This window comes from Trypanosoma cruzi, genomic scaffold (assembly GCF_000209065.1).
Source record: "Trypanosoma cruzi strain CL Brener 1047053516573 genomic scaffold, whole genome shotgun sequence".
NCBI classification, from domain to species: domain Eukaryota; phylum Euglenozoa; class Kinetoplastea; order Trypanosomatida; family Trypanosomatidae; genus Trypanosoma; species Trypanosoma cruzi.
Genome location: NW_001849507.1, coordinates 1 through 22,675, shown reverse-complemented (window position 1 = coordinate 22,675; position 22,675 = coordinate 1). Strand labels below are relative to the sequence as shown.

The 22,675-nt window shown below is 51.3% G+C and overlaps 10 protein-coding genes and 1 pseudogene across 10 annotated transcripts, besides 18 other annotated features; all 11 read left to right on the top strand.

The window, feature by feature from the left end:
* Positions 1–180: part of a mobile genetic element that runs on past the window's edge.
* Positions 1–14,238: part of a sequence feature (heterozygous, non-Esmeraldo-like haplotype) that runs on past the window's edge.
* Positions 209–289: a sequence feature (A-rich).
* On the top strand, positions 385–1,743 carry Tc00.1047053507951.150 (guanine deaminase, putative; the record flags this gene model as incomplete). Its single annotated transcript, XM_813030.1, has 1 exon — positions 385–1,743. One exon carries the CDS (start codon positions 385–387, stop codon positions 1,741–1,743), a length of 1,359 nt encoding a protein of 452 aa, XP_818123.1.
* Positions 1,912–1,932: a sequence feature (AT_rich).
* Positions 2,156–2,605: a mobile genetic element.
* Positions 2,317–2,339: a sequence feature (AT_rich).
* On the top strand, positions 2,628–2,972 carry Tc00.1047053507951.140 (U2 small nuclear ribonucleoprotein B, putative; the record flags this gene model as incomplete). Its single annotated transcript, XM_813029.1, has 1 exon — positions 2,628–2,972. One exon carries the CDS (start codon positions 2,628–2,630, stop codon positions 2,970–2,972), a length of 345 nt encoding a protein of 114 aa, XP_818122.1.
* Tc00.1047053507951.130 (uncharacterized protein) lies at positions 3,157–4,608 on the top strand (the record flags this gene model as incomplete). Its single annotated transcript, XM_813028.1, has 1 exon — positions 3,157–4,608. One exon carries the CDS (start codon positions 3,157–3,159, stop codon positions 4,606–4,608), a length of 1,452 nt encoding a protein of 483 aa, XP_818121.1.
* Positions 4,761–4,783: a microsatellite.
* On the top strand, positions 5,304–6,116 carry Tc00.1047053507951.114 (high mobility group protein, putative; the record flags this gene model as incomplete). Its single annotated transcript, XM_813038.1, has 1 exon — positions 5,304–6,116. One exon carries the CDS (start codon positions 5,304–5,306, stop codon positions 6,114–6,116), a length of 813 nt encoding a protein of 270 aa, XP_818131.1.
* Positions 6,656–6,684: a sequence feature (AT_rich).
* Tc00.1047053507951.100 (hypothetical protein, conserved) lies at positions 6,856–7,968 on the top strand (the record flags this gene model as incomplete). The annotated part of the gene is made up of 1 exon (XM_813027.1): positions 6,856–7,968. The coding sequence occupies one exon, from the start codon at positions 6,856–6,858 to the stop codon at positions 7,966–7,968; it is 1,113 nt and encodes a 370-aa protein (XP_818120.1).
* Positions 8,261–9,703, top strand: Tc00.1047053507951.90 (hypothetical protein, conserved; the record flags this gene model as incomplete). Its single annotated transcript, XM_813026.1, has 1 exon — positions 8,261–9,703. One exon carries the CDS (start codon positions 8,261–8,263, stop codon positions 9,701–9,703), a length of 1,443 nt encoding a protein of 480 aa, XP_818119.1.
* Positions 8,523–8,553: a microsatellite.
* Positions 8,560–8,709: a sequence feature (CT-rich).
* Positions 10,239–10,302: a sequence feature (A-rich).
* On the top strand, positions 10,467–11,735 carry Tc00.1047053507951.80 (hypothetical protein, conserved; the record flags this gene model as incomplete). Its single annotated transcript, XM_813025.1, has 1 exon — positions 10,467–11,735. One exon carries the CDS (start codon positions 10,467–10,469, stop codon positions 11,733–11,735), a length of 1,269 nt encoding a protein of 422 aa, XP_818118.1.
* Positions 11,427–11,457: a microsatellite.
* Positions 11,880–11,904: a microsatellite.
* On the top strand, positions 12,056–12,499 carry Tc00.1047053507951.70 (uncharacterized protein; the record flags this gene model as incomplete). The annotated part of the gene is made up of 1 exon (XM_813024.1): positions 12,056–12,499. The coding sequence occupies one exon, from the start codon at positions 12,056–12,058 to the stop codon at positions 12,497–12,499; it is 444 nt and encodes a 147-aa protein (XP_818117.1).
* Positions 12,669–13,802, top strand: Tc00.1047053507951.60 (hypothetical protein, conserved; the record flags this gene model as incomplete). Its single annotated transcript, XM_813023.1, has 1 exon — positions 12,669–13,802. One exon carries the CDS (start codon positions 12,669–12,671, stop codon positions 13,800–13,802), a length of 1,134 nt encoding a protein of 377 aa, XP_818116.1.
* Positions 13,819–17,350: a mobile genetic element.
* Positions 14,239–19,920: a sequence feature (areas not merged during assembly with more than two copies in the genome that could not be assigned to a particular haplotype).
* On the top strand, positions 18,327–19,922 carry Tc00.1047053507951.30 (annotated as a pseudogene).
* Positions 19,921–19,927: a sequence feature (haploid, non-Esmeraldo-like haplotype).
* Positions 19,928–22,675: a sequence feature (haploid, Esmeraldo-like haplotype).
* Positions 20,312–20,360: a microsatellite.
* On the top strand, positions 20,573–22,675 carry Tc00.1047053507951.15 (hypothetical protein, conserved; the record flags this gene model as incomplete). The annotated part of the gene is made up of 1 exon (XM_813043.1): positions 20,573–22,675. A coding segment is annotated over one exon (2,103 nt), but the record flags the coding sequence as incomplete, so codon positions are not given.

Below are 22,675 nucleotides of genomic sequence, written 5' to 3'. Positions count from 1 at the left end.
CACTTCGTAAGTAACAATATGTAAATCCTAAGTAAGGACAAAGGACCATGCTGGTGGTCCAAAGAATTCTATATATTGAATGAAAAGGAAAAATTGAAGCAATTAACTAACGAACCTTTTTTCTTGAATTGTTTGGTCTCCATAGATTGTCAGGATCCGGCCAGCTCCCCGGAAGATTATCCCGTGGCATACTGACATTATTTCTGACTTTTTTGCTCTTTTATTTTATTTATTGCATCTTTTCTTTCGTTTTTATTCTCTGCGTTCTTTTTTTTTTTTCTGCCTTTTTCATGGATCTGAAGACAAGCTTTGGGTGTTTTTACATACTTAGAATACTACATTTAATATATAATATTTGTTCAAATTTTTATAGATCCTTTTTTTATGACTGTGTTTTGTGGAACGGCGTTTCACGTACCAGAGCGACATAAGCTGGAGGTACTTCAAGATGTCTTAATTGTCGTGAGTGACACCGAGGGGATTATTGAACGTATTCTGCGGCCATCGGACTGTGATTACCACAAGGTGAAGGAAGAGGCCAGGGAGGCTGGCAACCTTGTGACTTTGCGTCCACGCCAGTATTTGATTCCTGGACTTATCGACCTGCACGTTCACGCACCGCAGTGGCCTCAAGCTGGAAAGGCGCTTCACCTTCCGCTTGAGGAATGGCTGCAGGAGAATACATTTCCGCTGGAGGCCAAGTACAAGGATGTAAAGTTTGCGGAGAAGGTTTATAATTCTCTTGTCGAGACATTGCTGGCAAATGGCACTACCACCGCCGCGTATTACGCCACAATTCATGTGGAGTCAAGTCTGGAACTTGCCAGAATTTGTTTGCAGAAGGGGCAACGGGCAGTGATTGGATGTGTGGCGATGGATATTCCAGGGGCGTGTCCAGATTTTTACCGTGATAGAAGTGCGGTGGATTCCATTGATAAGACTGCCGTTTTTGTTGAGGCTGTCAAGGCATTGAAGGGAAATGAACGCGCTCTGGTACTCCCTTCCGTTTGCCCTCGATTTATTCCTACATGCAGCACAGAGTCTCTTCGTGGACTGGGGGAACTCGTGAAGAAGTATAATTGTCATGTGCAGACACACTGTTCGGAGAGTGATTGGGAGCATAATCACGTCATTGAGCGTTTCAAGAAACATGACGCTTTTGCATTGGACGGGTTTGGTCTCGTGACAAGACATACTATTTTGGCACATTCAAACTTCTTGTCAACCGAAGACATGGATCTTGTTCTCAGCAGAGGGGCTGCAGTGGCTCACTGTCCTTTGTCAAACTTTTATTTTTCCAATGCCGTGTTTCCTTTGAAAAAAGCACTTGACAAGAACCTTCACGTCGGTCTCGGTACCGACGTGTCGGGTGGTAACAGTCCTTCAATCCTCGATAACTGCCGCTACGCCGTTGCAGCTTCTCGCGCACTAGAGGATGGTGTCGACCCCAAAAAGGATGCAAAGGAACGGAGCGGCTGGAAGGGGGCTCGAATAAATTTTATTGAAGCCTTTTGGCTAGCGACGACGCAAGGCGGTGTGTCGCTGGATTTGAATATTGGCAAGTTTGAGCCTGGTTACGCGTTTGACTCCCTGGTGATTGATGTGGATGCACGCAGCAGCAACGTGAAGGTCTTTGACAGCGAGGACTCTTTGGAACACATTTTTCAGAAGATTGTTTATCAATCAACTTCTGCAAACATTACTCAAACTTGGGTTGGGGGGAGACTTGTGCACCAGCTTTGAGACTTCATGCAATTAAATATGGTGTGACTTTCCAGTGAATTTGATTATTCTATTTTCTTTTTTTTCTTTTTCTCGGGAGTCGGGGGACTGTGTTAGAGAAGAAAGAGACCGTGCGACAAGAGGGCAGGGGCTTAAAAAGACTTTGAACCGCCGAGATTTTTATTATCCTTTTTAATTATTATTATTAATGTGTGTGGGTGTCAAAAGAACGAAAACAATGACAAAATAAACTTGACGGAACTTACCATTTGTTTGTCCGTCGCTCAAAAATAATAATCCTACACATTTTTTTGGTGCTTTTAAAGGGAATTTAGCGGAATCCTTTGAAAAGAACGTTTGCGATAATAGTGGTTATCTAAATTCATATATATGCTGATAAGACAAAAATATTTCTGTACGATTTATTCCTTTTAGGAGCTTGTGAAAAGAATGATCGCGGGAGAGCCGGCTAACTTAATTAATGTGTGTGTGTATCCTGATAAAACGAATACACATCTGTACGACACTTTTCTACCGTATGAATTTTTGGCAAAAAAAAGAAGACTTTAAGGGCATCAGGGAGCGGAAAGAGGGAATATAATTTTTATTTTTATTTTGCCATCCCACCCTAACCCCCTGTTGTTCCCCACCACGCGGCGGGGTCCTGTGGTTGGAGGAGCCCAAAGTCTGCCAATTGGTATTATAAATATTGTTGCCAACTAAGTATCACATGCCACGATAATGGCAATCTGCCTATTATATAAAAAGACTTGGAGCAAACAATGAGAGGAAGCCATCGCCTCTCCGTTTACCCCCTTCTCCCCATTTTTTTCGATTTTTTCCGATAAGTTCAGGGTTCGGACCAGCGGCTTAGACGAATATTCTGGATATACACGCGCAATTAGATGGGGGAACCGAAGCAGACGCTATACATACGTGGCCTACCGGACAAAGTCTCGGAAAAAGAGATGCGCCGGGCGCTTTATTTGTACTGCACTCAGTTTGGCCCTGTGCTTGAGGTATCGTATCGCAAGAGCAGGGACATGTACGGCCAGGCTTTTGTTGTCTTTTCAGACGTTGCCACTGCCACAAGTGCTCGCCGGGAATTGAACGAGCGTCAGTTCTATGGGCGATTGGTACAAGCCTTTTACGCCAAGCGGCAGTCTTTTAGTGCCGATCCCGGGGAGAGACGTCGCAGAGATCTTCGACGTGAGCGTGAGTCGGCCGCGAAACGCCTGCGGGAATTTTAGAGGCTGATTTAGCAGTGTGTCTTGTCACGAGTAGTCGCGGCTCAGAATAGACGTATCAATTTTTATTTATGAATTTTATGCACTTTTTGTTTCTTGTTTACAATTTTTTCACACCCTGTTTTTTTCATTCTTCTTTCTTTTATTTTTTCAGGACAAGGAGGCGTGGGTAATAGTAAGAGAAATCATGGGGGACGGAGATCGTGATGGTGAAAACTTCATCGATTTCTTTTTGGATGATTTCTGTTGTCTTGTGTCACGGTTTTTGAAGATCTCATGCCGCACACGTGTTGGCTTAGTCCCCGCACCTCCCCCCGCATCGCCATCATCGTCTTCCCCTTCGTTTATCAAGCCAGTGACCGATGCGACTCATGTGGAAGAGCAGCTGGACGCGGCGGACTCAATGCTCCGCCTGATGAGTGAGGCGAAACCACGAGTCAAGACTAGTGAGAAAAAGGCAGATTTTCCCACAGAGAGCGCCGTATTTCTCTTACGACTACGCTCACTTTTAGAGAGGCAATTGAATCAAGATCAGCAGTCAGATGTACTTCCTTCTACGTCGAAGACGACACGTAGTACAAGGGGTGAAAGCCCATCAGGAGGCGAATCGAAATTCTCTCTCACCTGTTCAGATGCACCCTGCAGACGTGTTCGCAAACATGTGCACCGATTCCCCAATGCCGTGGTTGAGGATATCAGGGGCACGAGCACGTTAAATCGGAGGATAGCCACTGAAGATGCTCAGTGCCAGACAGAGTTTTCGGACATGTTGTCAATGGGGCGTGAACCTAGCTCATTGGGTCAAGGTGTAGCAGTTCATCTTAGAAGGAGAGTGTCTTCGCTAAGCGATGCTCATGGTCGCTTGGCTTTGATCCTGCAGCAGCATACCATTAGCAGCATCCTCGCGCTGGGTCACGTCCTGGCGGAGGCGAATAGGAATCCTACAAAGATGCAGGAATGCGATCTTCGCATTCAGACGCGATATGTCGAGGGGATTCAGGGGGTGCTTGAAAGGGAACAGGTTAGGCTTAACAAAGAGTGTTCGAACTGGAATGGGATAAAAGAACATGAACAGCTTCATTTTAGTGAGATTGTGCAGGTCCTAGAACGTCTTGAAATGGCTGTGGCTTCTGTAGACTTCCGGGCATTCGTCGTTGAGGAGGTAGACGAGGGAATTAAGGGGTGCGATGTGCATGATAAGCCAGTTTCTATTGAAGGAAGCAGTGTTACTCATCTTGTGGACTTTTTTGGAAAAAGTTGCGCGGGTTTTGTCTCTAAGCTGGTTGTTTATTGTCTGCAATGCTTTTCATCTGCTCTGACCAGTGCAAGTGGCTCCCCGCTGCGATGGAGCTATCTCGAGAAGGTGTTATTCCTAACAGATTCCGAGAGCCCAGTTCCGACTGTGCCGATGGAGATGAGTAGAACACCATCACGTGGCTCAGGTGACATGGATGTGGATAAAACACCCACACAAGAACGCTCTGAGAGTGTGAGGGCATGCGACGTGGATGAGTTGCCAAAAAGAAGGAACACGGATACCCCTTGGCAGGAGGGTGAGAACCAACTTCTGCGGCTTATGCAAAAGTTTCGTCCGTGCCATGAGTACGAGGAAGTTCGACAACTTGAAATTCCCGTTTGATGTGAAGAGGGTAATGGCAGATGAAAGATCCAATGTGTTTTGCGGTCCGCAAGCACCGCACCGTTGATGGCGTTGCGCACCCAATAGGGTTTAAAACGAGAGATCAACTTTTTTTGTGAAGTAAAAAAACAGAAAATAAAAAAAAAGATAAAACACACACACACACACGCACACAAAAGAGAACGGTGATTCCAACGGGCGTTGTTTTTCGTGTCTGATCCAATTGGTAGTTTAGAGTTTAGATTTTTGCCGCGCTCTATTCTTTTTTCTTTTTTTTTTTGCGTGGATTTTCACTGCGGTCTTGTGAATTTTCACCATCTGCATCACCTAGATTTTACTGTGACATTTCTGCTTGAGCTCCCCTCTTTGTTTTCTGTGCCCCATTACTGATGGTGGTTGTCGACTCGTTGGACTGCCTTGAATTGGACTTTTTTTCTGGAGATGGCCTCGAGGATGTCCCCTGTCAACAGACCGAATTGCTGCTCCTGATTTCCTTTTTTTTTTTTGTTTACTTCTTCTCCGCTTGTTTCCCTTTATTTGCCTCCCCTGCGTTTTCTTTCTCTTTGACGCTCAATCGAATCGTTTCTCTGCCATGAGGGCTGGAGCCAAGAAAGTGAAACAGGAGACGATAATAAGGCAACAAGAACACCGAAAAGAATATCCCACGCAGACATAAACCCCGCTCAAGAACAGCCATGTCCACTGAACTAAAGTCAGGTCCTCTTCCGGCAGACGTCGAAGAGGTCATCGCGAATATCATGCGCGAAGAGGGTGTGAGCTTTCTCACAAGTAAAATTTTGCGTCTGCGCCTGGAGGCGAGGTACCGCATGGAGTTCACCTCGCACAAGGCTGCCATAGAGGGCATCATTACGAAGCTAATGCAGCTTCCTGAGTTTAAGAAACAGCTGGAGAATGCTGTCAAGGAGGAGAAGGCGGCAAGCAGTATCGGTGGTAAAAAGAAGAAGCGCAGCGCCAGTGCTGCGGCTGACGAGAGGAATGCGAAGGTGAACAAAAAGGAGAAGAAGCCAGATGATTACCCAAAGGCGGCGCTCTCGCCGTACATTCTCTTTGGGAATGACCACCGTGATAAAGTTAAGGAACAGAACCCGGGAATGAAAAATACGGAGATCTTGCAAAGTTTGGGCAAAATGTGGGCCGAAGCCTCGGATGCGGTCAAAGAAAAGTACAAGAAACTCGCAGAAGATGACAAGAAAAGATTCGATCGTGAACTCAGCGAATATAAAAAGAGTGGTGGGACTGAATACAAGCGCGGTGGCGGAAAGGTAAAGGCCAAGGATGAAAATGCCCCAAAGAGGTCCATGTCTGCCTACTTCTTCTTTGTGAGCGATTTCCGGAAGAAGCATCCCGACCTCAGCGTCACGGAGACCTCCAAGGCAGCCGGCGCTGCGTGGAAAGCGCTCTCTGATGATATGAAAAAGCCATACGAGGCCATGGCACAGAAGGACAAGGAGCGGTATCAGAGAGAGATGGCTGCAAGGGCGAGCTAGGGTCAAGGCAATGTGCAGCCGCAGTGAGGCGCGAGTGGAGTATTTGCTGGGGGGGATGTAAACGAAACAGAAAGAACAACAACAAAAAAAGAAAAATAGAGACGGAACCGAGTACATGATATGCAGAACAAATATTGCTGGATGGAGAGGGGGGCAAGGAGCTCTTGTTCTTTTTCTCCATCCTTCCCTGTTCTTTTTCTTTCTTCCTAACTGTGCTCTTCCGGATAATTGCCCTGCAATTTATCGTGGTGCTTTATAGAGATCCCCGCATTTGGTTTCGGTGGCCCAGAGTTTGGCAAGACGTTGAGCATAAGAAAGAATTCAACAAATGTTACGACCGACGGGAGGAAGGCCGCGACGAAGCCTAAGAAACGATGGAGGGAGGCAACGAGTGCAGAAAGAGAGAAAACAGAATTAATTAAAACAATAAGAAAAGCTGAGAGCAAAAACAATTGAGAAACGGCCGAAGACGGTTGGTGTCATTCTTCCCAAAATAAACAAAGGAAAGGGAAAATAAATAAATATAGGTTGGCATTACCATATATATATATATATATCTTTTTTTTTTCTTTTAGTTTTCTTCCCCGTCATGGACGACTAAGAGGTCTTACTTTTTGTGAAATTGCTTTTTTTTTTTTTTTGCGGCATTCATTCCTCCTTCTCTTTTTTATTGTTTATTTTTCTTAATAAAAGTGGTTGAGGCGCCGCTGTTGTAGGTGTCACCTGAGAAAAGGAATAGATGCCAAGCTGTGAGCACATTCCGCCAGATCTGTTCCACGGCGTGGAGTCGCGACGCCACACAGATGCTTGTGTGCGACAACTTTCACGTAGCAAGGAGTTCCAACGCTACATAACCCATAGGGAATACAGCGAGTCTTTGCAACTAACGTGGTTTATGGCTCTGATTGGCTTGTCAATTGCCCTCTATTACCATCTTTTGTTTGTCTATCGAGATATGTATGTGGCGCCATTTGGGAATTTTGAGGCCAATACCATTCCCTCTTTGTTTTCGACGGCACTGCTGCTTTTTTACATTGCCCCATGCGTTCTCATTGCGCCTTTTAGTGGATTTTTTGAAACTCTCCCGAGTCGAGGGGCTTTGCGTTTGGCGGTGGTTTTTACGTTTACCAACATGGCTGTTGTTTCATTTGGCGGTAGGTGGTTACATCACCCACCGTTTCTCATCACTGAGCCTCCCATACCGTGGATTACTGGCAAAACTTCTGAGGCAAGGCAACTAGTTACAATCACGTTAACACGCACATTGCCCCTGCAAGGCGGCGTTGTGGCGGGATGGTTGGTGTATAAATGGAGAAGAATGCGGTGGAAGAAAGCATGGCATGTGCCATTGCCGCTTATTACCGTTCCTATTCTTGTTGGCGTCTTTAGTTGTCTTTGGTTTTTTCTTGCTACTTGTTTTGTTACATCATTAACAACAACGTCTTTTTTTTTTCCTGTTGGAGGAGATACAAAGGCAGTGGGTGACGATGTGGTGAGCAAAATTCTCTCGATGGTTTTGGCGATTAAGCAAGAATTTCTTAGCGTCTTGAATTGGCTCTCACTTCCTATGTCATTACCAGATGCTAGGATTCTATATCACCTATGGTGTGCCACCTTGGAACTCTGTGTATTGTACTTTCTGGGCGTGTTCTTGTCTTCGTTTTCTTCTGTTTTCAGGGGGATATTTTGGCTGCTACCCACGCACCCAACTACATGGCTGTTGTCGCTTATTTCTTGTCTTGTGGGATTGAATGCTTTGATGCGGAGCGACAGCGGTAATATGCTGCATGTTTTGGGTCTCCTCACGCTTGCATGCATGCTGGTACGCAATGGCTTTTTGATTACTCCCTGATTGGACAAGAGTAACTGCCGAGAAGACACACTCACAAAAGAACAACAACAACAAAAAGAGGAAAATAAGGTGGTGAGGGGAGAAAGTGTGAGACATATTGGGATAACGGTGGGGGATGCCTCGGATGGGAGGTAAAAGAATGAAAAGTGAGGACGGTCGAATTATAGTATTGCTAACTGCGGTAGAAGAGCATGAAAAGAAGAAAAGATGCCTTTTATCTTTTTCCTTTTTCCGTATTTCTGTAAACTGGCTTTCTCTTCTATCTCTACCCATAGTAAGGGATCCCTGAAGAATGAAAATGCAACAATTCACGAAGGGGGAGGATGCATTTTTGGTTGATAGCCATGAAGCCGCGTCTTTGACGTTCTCGTGTGAAGCGGCATGCGTGTGCGGTGTCGACGGCGCCCCTTCCGAGCAACATGCAAAGGAAGTCAACTTAGGCAATGCTAAGGTCTCCACTGTTGTAAAACAAGCGGACGGGACGCGACAACTTCCAGTCGATGACGCCTTACTGTGTGACACCGGCAACACGAAGGTCATTTTGACGGGATCGCAGGAGGAGGAGGAGGAGGAGGAGGAGGAGGAAGCAGTGGGAGAAGAGGAGAGTGAAAAAGATGAGGAGGGTTTTGAAGAGGAGGAAGAATATGAGGAAGAATCCGACGATGAGGAGGAATATGAGGAGGACGAAGAGAATAAAGAGAGGTCGGAAGAAACGGCGGAAGGTGAAGCCGAGGAGAACGAATACATTTTTGAGCCACCTGGTGATGGGGGCAATGACCCCAAAATTAAGAAGGATGTATTCGTCATTCATGGCAAAAAGTACGCTGCATCCGCCTTTATAAAAAATGCGGGTTTCATGAAGGTGCAGAAGAAACTTCGTAGGAATCCTAAGACCCCGCTCATAATATGCTCGCGTACTAAGGTGCACAACGTCATGGAGTGCCAGTTTCTGCATTTGACCAACCGTGCTGTGTTGGTGGGGGACCGCTATGTGAGGATCAACATGTTGCTGGATAACCCGGCGAGAGTTGCCCTACTTAAAAATCCCTTGTTGGCGGCGAAGGCGACGTTTTGTACTGTTGCCAATGGTGGACATGATGCTCCCACGTGCTCTGCATTGCACCTTTTACCAGGCATTGTTTTTGTGGGTGGTCCGCAGCTGGGTGTCGCCTATTTTGCGACCGAGCTTCACGATAACCTTGCGCTGCGGCGACTGAGGGACGATGCCAACTCTTGCGGTCGTTGGTGTAGGAATCAGCTTTCTCATGTTGTTCTGACATGTGCTTTTGTGCACTACAACCGGGGAAAGGTGTACACGGAGGTTCCGCGAGAGCCATCGCGGCCCCTTGCAGTGATACCAAGCCTACGCCCACGCGCACCAAGACCGGCAGGAGGGAGAGAGGGCCGCGGTGGCTCGTCACGGGGTAGAGGCAGGGGTGGAAGAGGACGCGGTAGGGGCGGAAGAGGACGTGGCAGTGGTGGAATAGGGCGCAGAATGAATCGTGGCCGAGGTGGGCATAGCGATGTTGAGAGTGCCCCGCGTCCTCATGTGGCGACGGCGGCACCTGCTATTTCTGATATGATGGATTCTGGCAGCAGTACGTTGCCAGTTGATACTGTGGCTCCCATGCTCGAGGAGAGGGCGCAGGAACAGAAGGAGCGACTACTAAATCTTTTGCTGGTCGTATTGGTGGTTTTTGTTGCCATGCTCGCCTATTTGCTTAATTTTAATTAATAAGGAACCCCTGATCCGAGACGCGCAATGCGGCGTAGCTACGTGTTTCTTATTTTTCTGTTAAGGTATTAATAACAGCAAGGGTTCCGTTTTGCCAATCGAGAAGCAAAGGGAAGGAACAGAGAAAAAAGAGGGAGAGGGGAAAAAAGGCAAACAAAAATGCTCCTGTCATTCGTCATTTCTGCATTATTGTCAAGTGCCGTGTAATGAACGACTGTGGTGCGTTGGGAGTGTTGACGGGGCGACCATGCTTTTTCCAGCTATAAATGCGTTTCTCCCTCCCTCTCTCTCTCTCTGTGTGTGTGTGTGTGGAGTCATTTTGCAGTTATTGAGAAGTTCAGCAATATTTTTTTGATGATGCCCCTTCATCACCAGAGAAGGGCTCCTTCTCCTTTCTTTCTTCCTTTTTGAAGTTTTCTTTGTGTGTTTGACAAAAGACTGGCGTAGCGCTTCCAACGCGCCCGATGGTGTGCGGCGCCCCAAAATGAGAGGCACGGGCGGGGATGCGACAGAAGAAGTTCCACGGCATCAGCGATTTCTCTTGATTTTTTTTTTCTTTTTTTTGTTACGTGTGTTTGCCTATTTTTTTTTTTCTTTTTACTTCATTGGGCTCAACGGTTCTTCTCTCGCCATTTTTTATGGTTTTGAAGTAAATCGGTGTGTACGAACCGCCCGCGGTTTTCGGAGAGAGAGTGACAGGAAGGGGGAGCGATCGAAGGAGGAGGCACGAAGGAAAAAGGTCAGCCCTTGAATTCCAGTTCCCATGTTTGCCAAGGTTTCTCAAGATCCGGGCGGACGCCTTGGCATCATTTATTTTGCCTCAGTCGCTTTGAGTTCAGCCTTTGTGGCGTGGATCGCTCAAAAATGGTGGAAGAGACAGCATGGGACGACGGGAGACGAAGGGATATTTGACGACGTTGAGGAGTCCCCGCTCTTTGACCCCAACTTTGTCTTCCCAGCGAAGCTGGGAGTGAAGAGGGCTTCCGACGCCGGCAGGGACTTGGAGTGCGTCGGCCCACTCTCCATGGCCGAGCGTGAGGGGGCATTGCGGATGGCGCGGGGACTCATGCGTCAGCTGGGTGGTGGGGCATACAATGAGGAGGGGGAAAACAACAACAAGAACGAAGAAGAGGAGGCGGAGAGCTCCAGCTCGGGGGATGAGACGAACGTGTCTCTCAACTATCACATTGCCACTGAGCTGGAGAAAGAAGCGCGTGACAGTCTGGTGGAGGCGGTGATTCACAGCGAGCTGCTGAAGATGGAGGCACAGGGGAAGCGCATTGACCCCAGTGAGTGTGCGAATATCTTGGCAAAGTTGGTGGAATATTTTGATATTTCAAATGAGCGAGAGAAGTTGCGTGAGCGTCGAATCGCCATGCGACCAAATGAAACTACCAATAACGGATTTCTATGGGCGAACAGCGATGGCTATAACGATCGCATCGCTCAGCAGATGGCGAAAATCAATGAGGCATATGCCGGTTTCTTCTCTCGCGAGACAGAAATGGATCAGCGTCTTCGTGCATTCAACAAGGACGGAGCGGAGGAGCGTTTTGAGATGGACTGGGATGGGGCTGATGATGACGACGAAGAGGCCGACTTAATGAATTACCTCGACCAGGACGATGCGGCCGGGTACGGCAGCCGAATGGAATTGCGTATGAAGGCTATGGGAAGAGACAGCTTACGCATGATGGATGTGGACGGTGAAATGAACTATCGCGACGATGATGATGATGATGATGATGATGATGGAGAGTGTGAGGAGGAAGAGGAGTCCGACGACATTTATGAAAAAACTGGTTTTGAGCGGATGCTGCTTGACAAACTTCATCAGTTGGCAGCGAGCCTTGGGGAAAAGACGACGTCGTCATTGGGAACGGGAGCCGCAGAGCTTCCTCGTAGTAATGGAACGGTGGCTGCTTGCGATGCAGAGCGAGAAAAGGAGAAGGAGGAGGGAAGCAGTCAAAATGAATGGGAGACGGAGAGCGACGATGACGATGATGAGGACGAAGAAACGAAGGAAAAGTAGCGTAATTTGTCGTGGCAACAGCAGACGATCGGGAGGCAATGGGGTGGGAAGAGGGGTGCACCGCGGAGAGGAAACGAACACTGAGCTACCGGAACGAATAAAAGGAAGCCGAAGGTCTTTCGATGAGGCAGACGGCATGTAATAACACACAAACACACACACACACACAAAGCAGAAGCTTCTTATGACCACACTAACATGAGAGTTTTCCCTGGGTTGTATCGCGTGTCGGCAGATTGTTTTTCTCTGTCTCCTGTCCTTTTACTGCTGGTTTCATTGCTCCTCTTTGCTCTTGCTTTGCTATTTGTTTCTATGCTGCGATGTCGGGAGTGGGAGATTCTGGTGGTGGTGGTGGGGTCAAAGTGGTGACACACCTTGATGCGGCGGTGTCGTGCTATCTGTCTTCTCCCGGCGTCACACCTCTAGAGGTGTACCTGACGAAGGTTGAAGATGCCGCTATTTCTTTGACGCAAGAATTTGGGTCTCTGGTTTTCTCCTATGAGGAGCATGCGTCTCGGGCTGGGCGGGCAACGCTGGAGTGCAGTACCGCTCTTCTTCAAGGCACTGTCTTCCTTGAAGAACGGTTGCGTGAGGCGATGGCTTTGGCCAACGGTGTAGTGGAGGGGATGACAGGCATTGCAGCTGCTGTAAAGGGCATGGAGGATCTCTTGAGCGAAGCACGAAAAGTTGCTCAAGATGTATCACTGGTCGAGGACGCGATAAAAGCGGCGGAAGCCGCGAGGGGCAGGGATGCTAATAGTTGATGGATGCGATGCAATGGAATTAAGATGCGATGCGTATATACACAAGACATGTTTGTAACTCTACGTCGGTTTGTTATGAATCTCTCCCTATTTTTTTCCTTTTTTTTCTTGTGCACCATATTTTTTCACTCACGAAAGGTTTTTTTTTGGGGTTAACAGCGTCAGGAGTATGCTGAAGTCATTTCAGGACACGTATATTGAATACTTGAAGAGCACTCTGCACGAAATAGAAGTGGATGTGAGCATCGTTGGGGAAACACTGGCCTCACTCGGGCTTGATGAGAGGAGCATCAGTGACATATTGGGTGGCAGCCTTCATGCGTGTGCGACAGGTGCCTCGTCCGTTTCTTCCGTTTCCTCTGACCGGGACTGGGACCGAAGGTTGAGAAAGGGACCGGAGGAGTGTTCCACAATTTCTTCCACAAGCAAGAAGTCGCTTCTCACGCCGCAGCGAGAGGGCATGTTGCGAGTGGATATCGGCAAATTCGATCGAGAACAGATGGGGGGTGCCGCTCTTCCCGCATCATCATCGTCATCGTTGAGTGTAATCGAAAGCCCGCGGGCAGGTCGAGGGAACTTTTTGCATCGTGGACACGACGCGAGTTGTAACGTGGAGGAAGAGGACGAGGAAGCGCTGACTTCACCCGCAACGGCTTGGGACGATCCTATCGTAACGCCTGACCGCCGTGACTCCTACAAGGAACACTTAGAGGCCCTGGAAAAACTTCTCGGTGTTGTTTGGCGTCCTGTTGCTGGCGGAGGAGACGACAGTGTGCCTTTGGAGGTCCGTAGCTTCCTCTGCCGTGAGCGTGTACAAAATTTGCTCCTCAGCCAATTCAAGGCAAGAGGGATTGCTCTGCCAGCGTCACCGCCAAAGCGAAATACTCCGCATCAGAGGTTTAAAGTGAGACATGAAGAGAAAAAACAACCTGAGGGCAGTAGGAACAACTCCAGAAGGGGACGCGTTAAACACTCGCAGTGCATTCGTCACTTTGGGAGTCTTCTGGAGACTAAGAAAAGCCCCCAAGTTGGCTTTCGATGGCAGTGTGAATTCTGTGCGAGACTGGATGACAAACCCATCTTGCCTTCTGTGTCGGACCATCCGCGGCAGCCACAAGTGACACCCGCCGCCATGGGGAATGCGTGTGGTGTGAAGATGAGGCCCCAAGCAGTGAACACAGTGGGCAGTGGGCGGATCTGCACAAAGTTGCTCGCGACGACACTTTTGTATCGCGAGGATCGTGTCAAAAAAGCGCTGGCTTACCGCGATGGGTGGAACGCTTCTGGCTGTGCTGAAAGATAATATGATGTGTCACGGTGGAGAGTTCAACATGCATCACCCACAGTGGGAGCCATTCTTGGAGACTTCTCCAAGCGAGGTTGCTGCAGAATTTTTAGAACTGTGCACGGATGCGGGACTCACCTTGGTTAACACCCCTGGTGAGATCACGTATGCCCGTGGCACAAGAGAACGATCCTGTATCGATCTGACGTGGTCAAAGCATTTGAATATGTCGGATTGGTCAGCTTCTGTGTCGCCGCTTAGTGATCATTATATGCTGACATTTACGCCGCATCAGGCATTTAAGGATACCATACCTTCGGCACCCCCCTCGGCACCTAAGTTTTTCTACAGTTGGGGGAAGTGCAAGTGGGATTTATTCATCAAGGACTTCGACGCACAACTTCCGGCATATGACTATAAAAAGCAGTCCACCGGCATTAAGGCTTTCACGAGAGCGCTTATAACTTCGTATCGACGACATTGCCCCCGCGGCATGCACAAGGACGGTCCCAGGCTTTGGGACGACACTCTCATGGAGGCAGAGCGGATTGCTACGGACAGCAAGGCCCGCTATCTACAGTTACCGACGCCCGACCGTGAGGCAGAAATGCAACGGACAAGGAGTCAATTTTTCCTCCTCCGAGAGCGCTTGCGCTACACGTATCTACGCCGCATCAGCAAGTTAAATCCAGGCGAGCCACTCGCATGGAAATACATTTCCGGACGAAATAAGGCATCACTTCCATCTCCCACATCAATGTTATTGGGAGATGGTCAACACACTTATAAAACAGCAAGGAGAGCAGCGAATGCTCTCAATCGCATCTTTCTTCCATTTCACCCCTCTCACAAGGCAGTTAGGTTTTCCAAAGGCATCAACAGACAGAGTGCATCCTTGAACATTAATGCTTCTTTTCTTTTTGGGCAGCAGAACAACAACGAGTCTGCCGCTACATCTACTTCAGGTTCTTCACTCTCATCTAGTTCTAAGCCACAGGATAAAAACGAAGCTGCCACCACATCTGGTTTAGTTGCTCATCTTCACTCCCCTCTTGATGCACCTTTTAATCGTACGGAACTGCTTGCTGCGCTACGTAATGCGCCGTATGGCAAGGCCCCCGGACCGGATGAAGTCTACAGTGAGGCACTGCGACATATTTCGTTAAAGGGCCTCCGATTCCTTCTTCGTTGCATTAACCACAGTTGGACGACCGGTACGATTCCGGCTGAGTGGAGACGCGCCACCATCGTTCCACTCTTAAACCCCGGTAAGTCGCCGGAACTGCTTGAGTCATATCGACCCATCAGCCCTATTTCCATTGTGAGTAAGGTTGCTGAGAAAATGGCACTGAAGAGATTGCTTTGGGTGTGGACGCCGCACCCCCACCAGTATGCATATCGTAGTATGCGTACCACGACGATGCAGCTGGCACACCTGATACACGAAGTGGAGCATAATAGAAATCATTATTTCCAGGTGAGCCTTCCCAAGAAGAGCGGTATTGGCAATCAACTCCACTACAGACCCCATCGGACCCTGCTAGTGCTGGTTGATTTCAGCAAGGCTTTTGACTCCATAGATCATCGAGTCCTCAGTCGCTTGCTGGCTAATATTCCGGGGGTGGATTGTAGAAGGTGGCTTAGAAACTTTCGATGTGTTCGCTACGCGAAGACACGAGTTGGTCACAGACACAGCGATCGGCGTCCCATGCTGCGAGGAGTTCCTCAGGGGTCCGTGCTGGGACCATATTTGTTCTCCCTTTACGCACACCCACTTCTCAATCTGCTGAACAGCTTTGCGGGTGTCACAGCAGACATGTATGCGGACGACCTCTCTATTATCGTTAAGGGGCAGTCCCGGGAAGACGCCATTCCCACTGCCAACATGGTTCTTCAAAAACTGCATACGTGGAGTCAGGAAAATGGCCTGGCCATCAACCCGTCAAAGTGTGAAGCTGCTTGGTTCACACTATCCACGCACACGGAGTCAGATTATGATCGTGAAGGAAAGTGGCCCCTGGTAGTGGCTGGATGCCAAATCCCAGTCATGACCATGGGGGCATCGCGAACTACGAAGTTTCTCGACATGGATCTCGATCCACGACTGACGCTAAATGTGGCGACCACCAAGCAATGCGCTGCCACTTCGCAACGGATATCGCAGCTACGCTGCATAGCGCACAAAGAGGCGGGACCATCCCCACATGACCTACGCACGTTCGTCATTGGATACGGTGCTTCCAAATTACGCTATGGCAGCGAGCTCATATGGGCAGTAGCGACGGATTCAGCGAAGAATGAGATGCAGAAGACGTACGCAACTCTAGCACGCATTGTCAGCGGAGTTCCGAGCACTGTTGACCCGGAATCCGCGCTACTGGAGGCTAATATGCCGCCGCTCCATGTCCTTTGCCTGCGCGCACGGCTCTCAATATTTGAGAACACGCGCATGTCAGATGGACTGGATGCGGAGACCCCCGCCTGAGCCACCGCCTTGCGCTGGTTTCCGCATCTCGCCATTATCTCGGGACGAGCTATATGCCTTCGTAGACGCATACACAAAGGACTATGGCATCACCGAGAGCTCACCACGCGAAGAGCGGTTCTTTCGCAGCTCCATTCCTCCCTGGTTTGCGGCCTCCGCTCACCGGGCCACCATCGGTGTGGAACTTCCGATAGACCTCCCAATAACTGACGAGGAAGAGCTGATAAGGGAAAAGCGCAGGGTCAGCGAAGAGGCTCTAGCGCTGCACAGCCATCGTTCGTGGATACTTGCGACCGATGGCGGTGTCGACGTTCCCAAGTCAGCAGGGGTTGGAATACTGCTTTCATCCCTTCATTCATCGGAGATAATAGCGAATTTAGGTTTCAACCGTGGCAAACGCCAGTGTAGCCGCAGGACGGAATCCCGTGCGCTGCTTCTAGCCCTGGAGAAGCTGACTATCCCTCGTATCTAGCACACAGGCATAAAACCCTGCTTGTGGTGACGCACGGCCAGGCCATTCTGGCGGCTCTAAACAAGGGCCCGCTCAGTCGGACCGGCTGGACGGAGGACCAGATCTGGCAGCGTCTCCTGACACTGACGCGTGCCGGCTGGTCCGTGCACCTGCAGTTTTGTTACGGACATTGCGGAGTACACGCTAACGAGCTTGCGGATCAGTATGCGACGCAGACCACGGCAAGCGGACAGCACACGGAGCATCGAATAGCACCCTTATGGCACACGGATCTGCTGACATGTTTTACTACCCAGCTCACCAACAAGTGGCGTAGTACCATGCGTCAAGACACCCTCCGCTACTTGTTGTGCAGCGCCAGGCCATCAGATCCGGGCGGCGAGCACCTGATCACTCAGGAATTTTTTGACCGACAGGAACGGATCCACCTTGCACGAGCAGGATACGGGGAATGTGAGCTCCGTGGTCGCCCGTACTGGAGTGTGAGAGATTGCACGAACCAATGCCGATCCCGCAACTTCTCACCAGAATCGTCTGCTTCCAGAATTTCTAGGCACCTTGGCTGTGCGTCAACGGCTGGGCATTGAACAGGACCTTCGCCTCGGAAAATCCTCTCAATGGCAGTTACTTCATCGCAGGAAACTTTTGTCGTTCCTCGAACACCTCTTCGGGAGTCAGATGGCATTGTGTAGCTAGACGTGGAGGTCAGAGTAGGAAGGAAAAAATGGATTGGTGGGCGTTTTGCTTTGTTAAATGGGTCTATTCGATGATGAACTGTTTTGTTTTTGTTGCGTTGTTTCATTATTACTTTTGAATGGAATGGTAATAACTGGGCCGCCCGAAGTGTGGCGTCCCCCAAATGATCATAGATTTGCTATTCTGTCCTCATTTGTATCATAACGGTGGCGTTGTTGCCCTTTGTTTTCTTGCTGGTGCTTCGCTGAGCGTTTGGAATGATGATGGATCATACCATCTTTATGCCTCTCCCAGTGTTTCTTTTGCCCCGAGTCCACACCCCACCATTGCCTCTTTGATTTCCTTTGACTCAAAGATCTACTAGTTGTTGTGAGGGCATGCTCAAACCTGGACAGGCATCTGCGGGAACTGGATTTGCGGCCGCGCCAGCAGCGACTGCGGGGAAAAGTGCTTCTTCTGGCTTTGGTGGGTTCGGCGCAAACACCGCCACGACGGGTGGGTTTGGCGCGAATTCCACCGTTGGATTTGCGTGTTGGGTGCGCTGCATGCTGGATGCTGGCTGTCCAGCTGCCGTGGGAAGGATGAAGACAGCCGCACGGCACGCGCAGGCGGCGTCGCCGTGATGTATTGCATAGTACTGTGGGGCGACCGCGACGTTGTGAGGGACGATGTACATAACCACCCACACCGTTGTTTGTGCTGGACTGTCTCCACATGTGTTTGGCGGCACTTTTGTCGTTGACGCTCATTTGTTCTCTGCTGCACTTGCCGACACGGCTGATTCCTTTCCTTTCCTCTGTGCACCTTTTTCTTCCCTTCTCTGTTTCTCCTGCAGGAAGCCACAACCCACACAGCAAGACAGTTTTAGGGCAACGGGCATGGCGGTGGGATGGGTGGCGGTGTGGCCGCGAGGGCGGCGTGCTTGTGCGGCGGCGCGGTGCCTTTTGTTGCCCTGCTGCTGCTGTTTGACCCGCAGGTAGCGGTTTCCAAACCATTTGCCTGTGAGACCAGTGCGAAGGTGTTTATGCTGAGTGTGCCGGGCCTCCCAATTGACCAGAAATTGGTGGATTCACTTGAGGCTGGGCTAGAGGCGGCCCTCTGGTCGCGCAACTTCACTGTTGCTGACGCTGTTTATGGGGAGATTATCAGGAAGGTCTCCACAATGCAAACGAGTGGAGCGGTGATAGGAAAAGCGTTGAATTAAAGCAGTTATATTCTTCTTGTGGCAGGCGCTATTGGCGATACGATCTTTGCGAGCTCTCTGACCTTAACTATGCGGCATGGCCTTGCCTTGTTTGCCCCGTTCACTGGGTCGAGTTTGGTGCGTGGGCGGAATCCCAAGTTTTACTTTTTGCGTGCTGACCCTGCAGCCGAGCTGCTGGCACTCCTCCGCTACGCCTTGGTCCATCTGCGTGTGCGTCGGCTGGGCTTCATTTACATGGAGGGTGAATATTTTGGTGGTACTGAGTATGAGCTGGCAGAACGTGCGATTTCGGGGATGGGCTACGAGCTGAGCGATGTCTTCAGTGTGGAGAGCTCTGTGAACGGTGGTGCGAAGAAGGAAGCGTTTGACGCTGCGTGGGAGGCGTTTGCTGACACTCAGCTGCAGGCTGTGATTGTGTTTGGGTCACCGACAAATGATGCCGTGAGGCTTGTTAGGAGGATGCTGGCGGGCAAGCGTACTGCTGGCGCGTACATGCTTGCTTCCTCGGTGCTGCAGGACCTTGTTTTGAGGGTGTGGCGTGCTGCTGTGGCTGGCGGTGTTGTGTTTGTGCCTGGGCAGGTGACCACGACTGGGACGAACCCACTGGCGAAGGACACACAGTGCGAGGCCATCCGGCGCTTCCAGGAGTTGATGCGGGAATATCTGGAGAAAAGCGGCCAAAAGTACTATACCGACAAGGATTCTTTTTTTTATCCATGACGACGAGGGCGATATGATGGTTGCTGGGTGGATTTTTGGCGAGGTGCTTTCACAGGCGCTGGGCGGTCGTGAATGGGTGAGGGACCGCACGTCGTTCTTGGCGTCTCTGTACAAACAACGCCGGTAGTGTTTGACGACATTGTGATTGGCGAATACGGTTTTGAGTGCGAAACGAGGGCTGCGTCGCAGGGCGCCACGTGCCTCTGCAACCAGGGCGGTCGGACTGTACATAAACGGAATTATGGAGAGGTTTCGCGCTGAGGATGTGGCTGAGGGTGCATTCACACTGAATTTGGATGAATGTGGCGCCTCTCCTATAGAGTTGCATGCACCCTTGAATGGGTTGGCTTTCATGATGCAGGATGTTGTGGTTGCGCAACTGGCTATGGGTAGCACGTTGGCCGGTGCGGACGCCGCAAAGGCGCCCCAGGATGATCATGACGGCACTACTGTTAAGTTCCGCACTCTCAGTACTTCGGCTGCTGGGGCAATAGATGCTCTTCTGTCCGAGATGAGTGCACGGCGGGTTCACTTTGCGAGCGGTGTGGTGACGAATGCGTGATAGTGGATGCTCTCGGTCAAGTATGCTCGCGGTCCCCGGGGTCAAATCCATAAGTACCACTTGCCGCACTATTGGGCGTGTGTGCTTAAACATTGTTGTGCGTGTTTTGCTATGGAATGTGTGTGTGTGTGAAGGGTTTCAATGATGCCCGTATTGATGTATGTTTCCGCAGACGTGTTGGACACGAGGGCTTGGTTAGCGGCCGAAGCCAAACGGCGGGATGAGCGGGGGGAGAGTTGCTCGCATGTGTGGTGCCGCCACTGACGGGCGTCCATGGGTTTATACGTTTTTACTGAGTTTGCTGCCAATATTTTTGCTTCTACACTGGAATGTGGTTAGGTTGCTAGCAGCAGAGGGTTGTTGGTGGGAGCCGCCTCCTGTGATTGTGTGTTTTTGTTTTTGCTTTGCCCCGTTTTTGTTATTATTATTATTTTTGTGACTGAGTGTGCGTTTTGCCTTTTGGATTTGGCTCTCTTCTGCTGTGCGCTGCTCCTCGCCGGGGAGTTGGTGGGGTGGCCGCGCCGGCGTGCGTGTGATTGCCTTCGCCTCTGCCACTGTGAGTCGCCCATTGCTCCTTTCCCCCATTTGTTTGTGCCTGCCGCGCAGTTCTTTTGTGGCATAGTAATTTGTTTTGTCTTAGGTTTCTGTGATGTGCGTGATTCTGCTGCTGTGCTGCGTCAGTGCTGCGCTGCTGCGCTGCGAGGCGGCTGTTGTGCGGTACGACGTGCAGACTGTGCGTGCGAAGAAGGTGGCCGCCCTTCCTGATGATCATTGGGCGCGGTACGACGAGACCGTGTTTGAGCGTGGGCGTGGCTCCTTCGTCTCTGGCTACGACGACGCGCCGTACTTTGAGCCGATGAACATCTCGTCGCCGTTTTTCAGCCGCGACTCTGTGCCGTGGCATGTGTCTTCGGACGGCTTTCTGGCGCCGACGCCATCGCCACTGTGTGCCTTCTTCTGCTCGGATTCGGCGCCAGACACGCTCTTTGGGCAATACCAGTTCGGCGACGCGATTTACGGCGGCGGCGGCGACTGGCCGATGATCGGGCTGTACGTAGCGGATCTAAACCCCTCGGCTGCACGGCTGTCGCCGAGTGTCCGGGTGCACGGCGTGACGGGCGCCGACGGCGGCCCGGGGTACGAGCGTGTGACTGTTGAGTACCGCGATGTGCCGCTGCCTGCGTGCGTGGCGCCGAGGGACACGCTGACGGCGCAGGTGGAGGTGTGGGCCAACGGCACCATTGTGATGCGGTACCGACAGATCCCCGCGTGCGGCCGCGCGTCGGTGGGTCTCGTGCTGTCGAAGGGCGAGCGTGTCGTTGCGACCGCCACGCCGCGTCCGAACGGCATTGCTGCGATCCGGTATGACCCTGTTGTGGACGTGTGTGCTGCGTTTTTGAGCCACTCGGCGTGCGTCAATGCGGCGGACTTGTGCGGGTGGTGCGCTGCGACGGGAGCGTGCGTGGCGACGTCGCTCGCGTCCAGCTGCTGCCCGCGCGGAAGCTTTCGGACGGCACCGCCGCCCTCGCCGGTGGGCGGTGACTTTTACGTGGTTGCTGTGGAGCAGGGTGCCGAGCTCGTCCGCCTCGCCGCGCTGCGTGGGCACGTGCGCGTGGTTCCGGCGGGTCAATCTTTGCAGCTGGACATGGGGTTTGACTTCCCCTTCTACACGAGGGACCAGGCGTCGCACGTGACGAACACGACGCACCTGCTGTCGTCCGGCCTCATTTCGGTGTTTTCTTCGACGCAGCGGTGCGGACCCATATGGAACGTGTGCCCCGACGGCAACTACACCTTCGCTGCCATGCCGTTCGTCACTGCGGGGCTGTGGGGGCCGGGGACGTCCATCACTTATGCGCGTCTCCCCGAGCGCACGGGGGCAGATGTGCTTTGCGAGCGGCCGCGGTGCCCTCCGGGGTTTGTGGTGGAGGTGGCCAACACGTCCTCCTTTGCGTCTTTTGCTCGTTCCTCGACGTACCAGGTTTACCTTGACGCGAGCGGTGCCGTGGAGTTCCGCTACGGCCTGCCCGTTGCGACCTCGATAGCGAGCAGCCCCGTGCTGGGCTTCTTCGCGTTCCCGCCGCCGTTTGTTGGCCTCTTCCGGTACCGCGTGGAGGACCCTGCCACCGTCACCGTTCCGCCGTCCCTGATTCGGACTGGCACGCGGGTCCGCTTTGATCCCACGGGGAGGTGCAACGACTGCGGACGCCATGGAACATGCGACCCCGCGTCGGCCCGATGCGTGTGCGAGACTGGATTCAGCGGCGATGGATGCGAGCGGTGTGTTGCGGGGTACTACGGCCCGGAATGCCTCCCGTGCCGCCGCTGTAGGAACGGGGGGGTATGCGACGATGGCGTGAACGGGACCGGCGTCTGCAGGTGTCGTGAGCCGTTCAGCGGAGTGGATTGCGCGGTGAGGTGCGAGGGGCCGTTCGACTGCAGCCACTGTAACCCGCGTGGTGGGTACTGTGAGTGTGGGGAGTGCCGGTGTGATGCGGCGTCCGGGTGGGGCGGTGCGGACTGCGACGTGGCTGACGACCCCTGCTGGCGCCACTCGTTCGACGGGTGCGAGGTGTGCAACAAGGATACGAGGAACGGCTGTGCCTTCTGCTTCGACGACATGTGCTACTCCACGCTTCTCAAGGACACCCCGAACGGGCACGCGTGCTCGTACCCCGCACCTTCTGGCGACGCGTCCCGCTGCGTCCCAGCGGTGCAGGTGGAGGTGCACTGGTTTGATTGGGGCTACGTC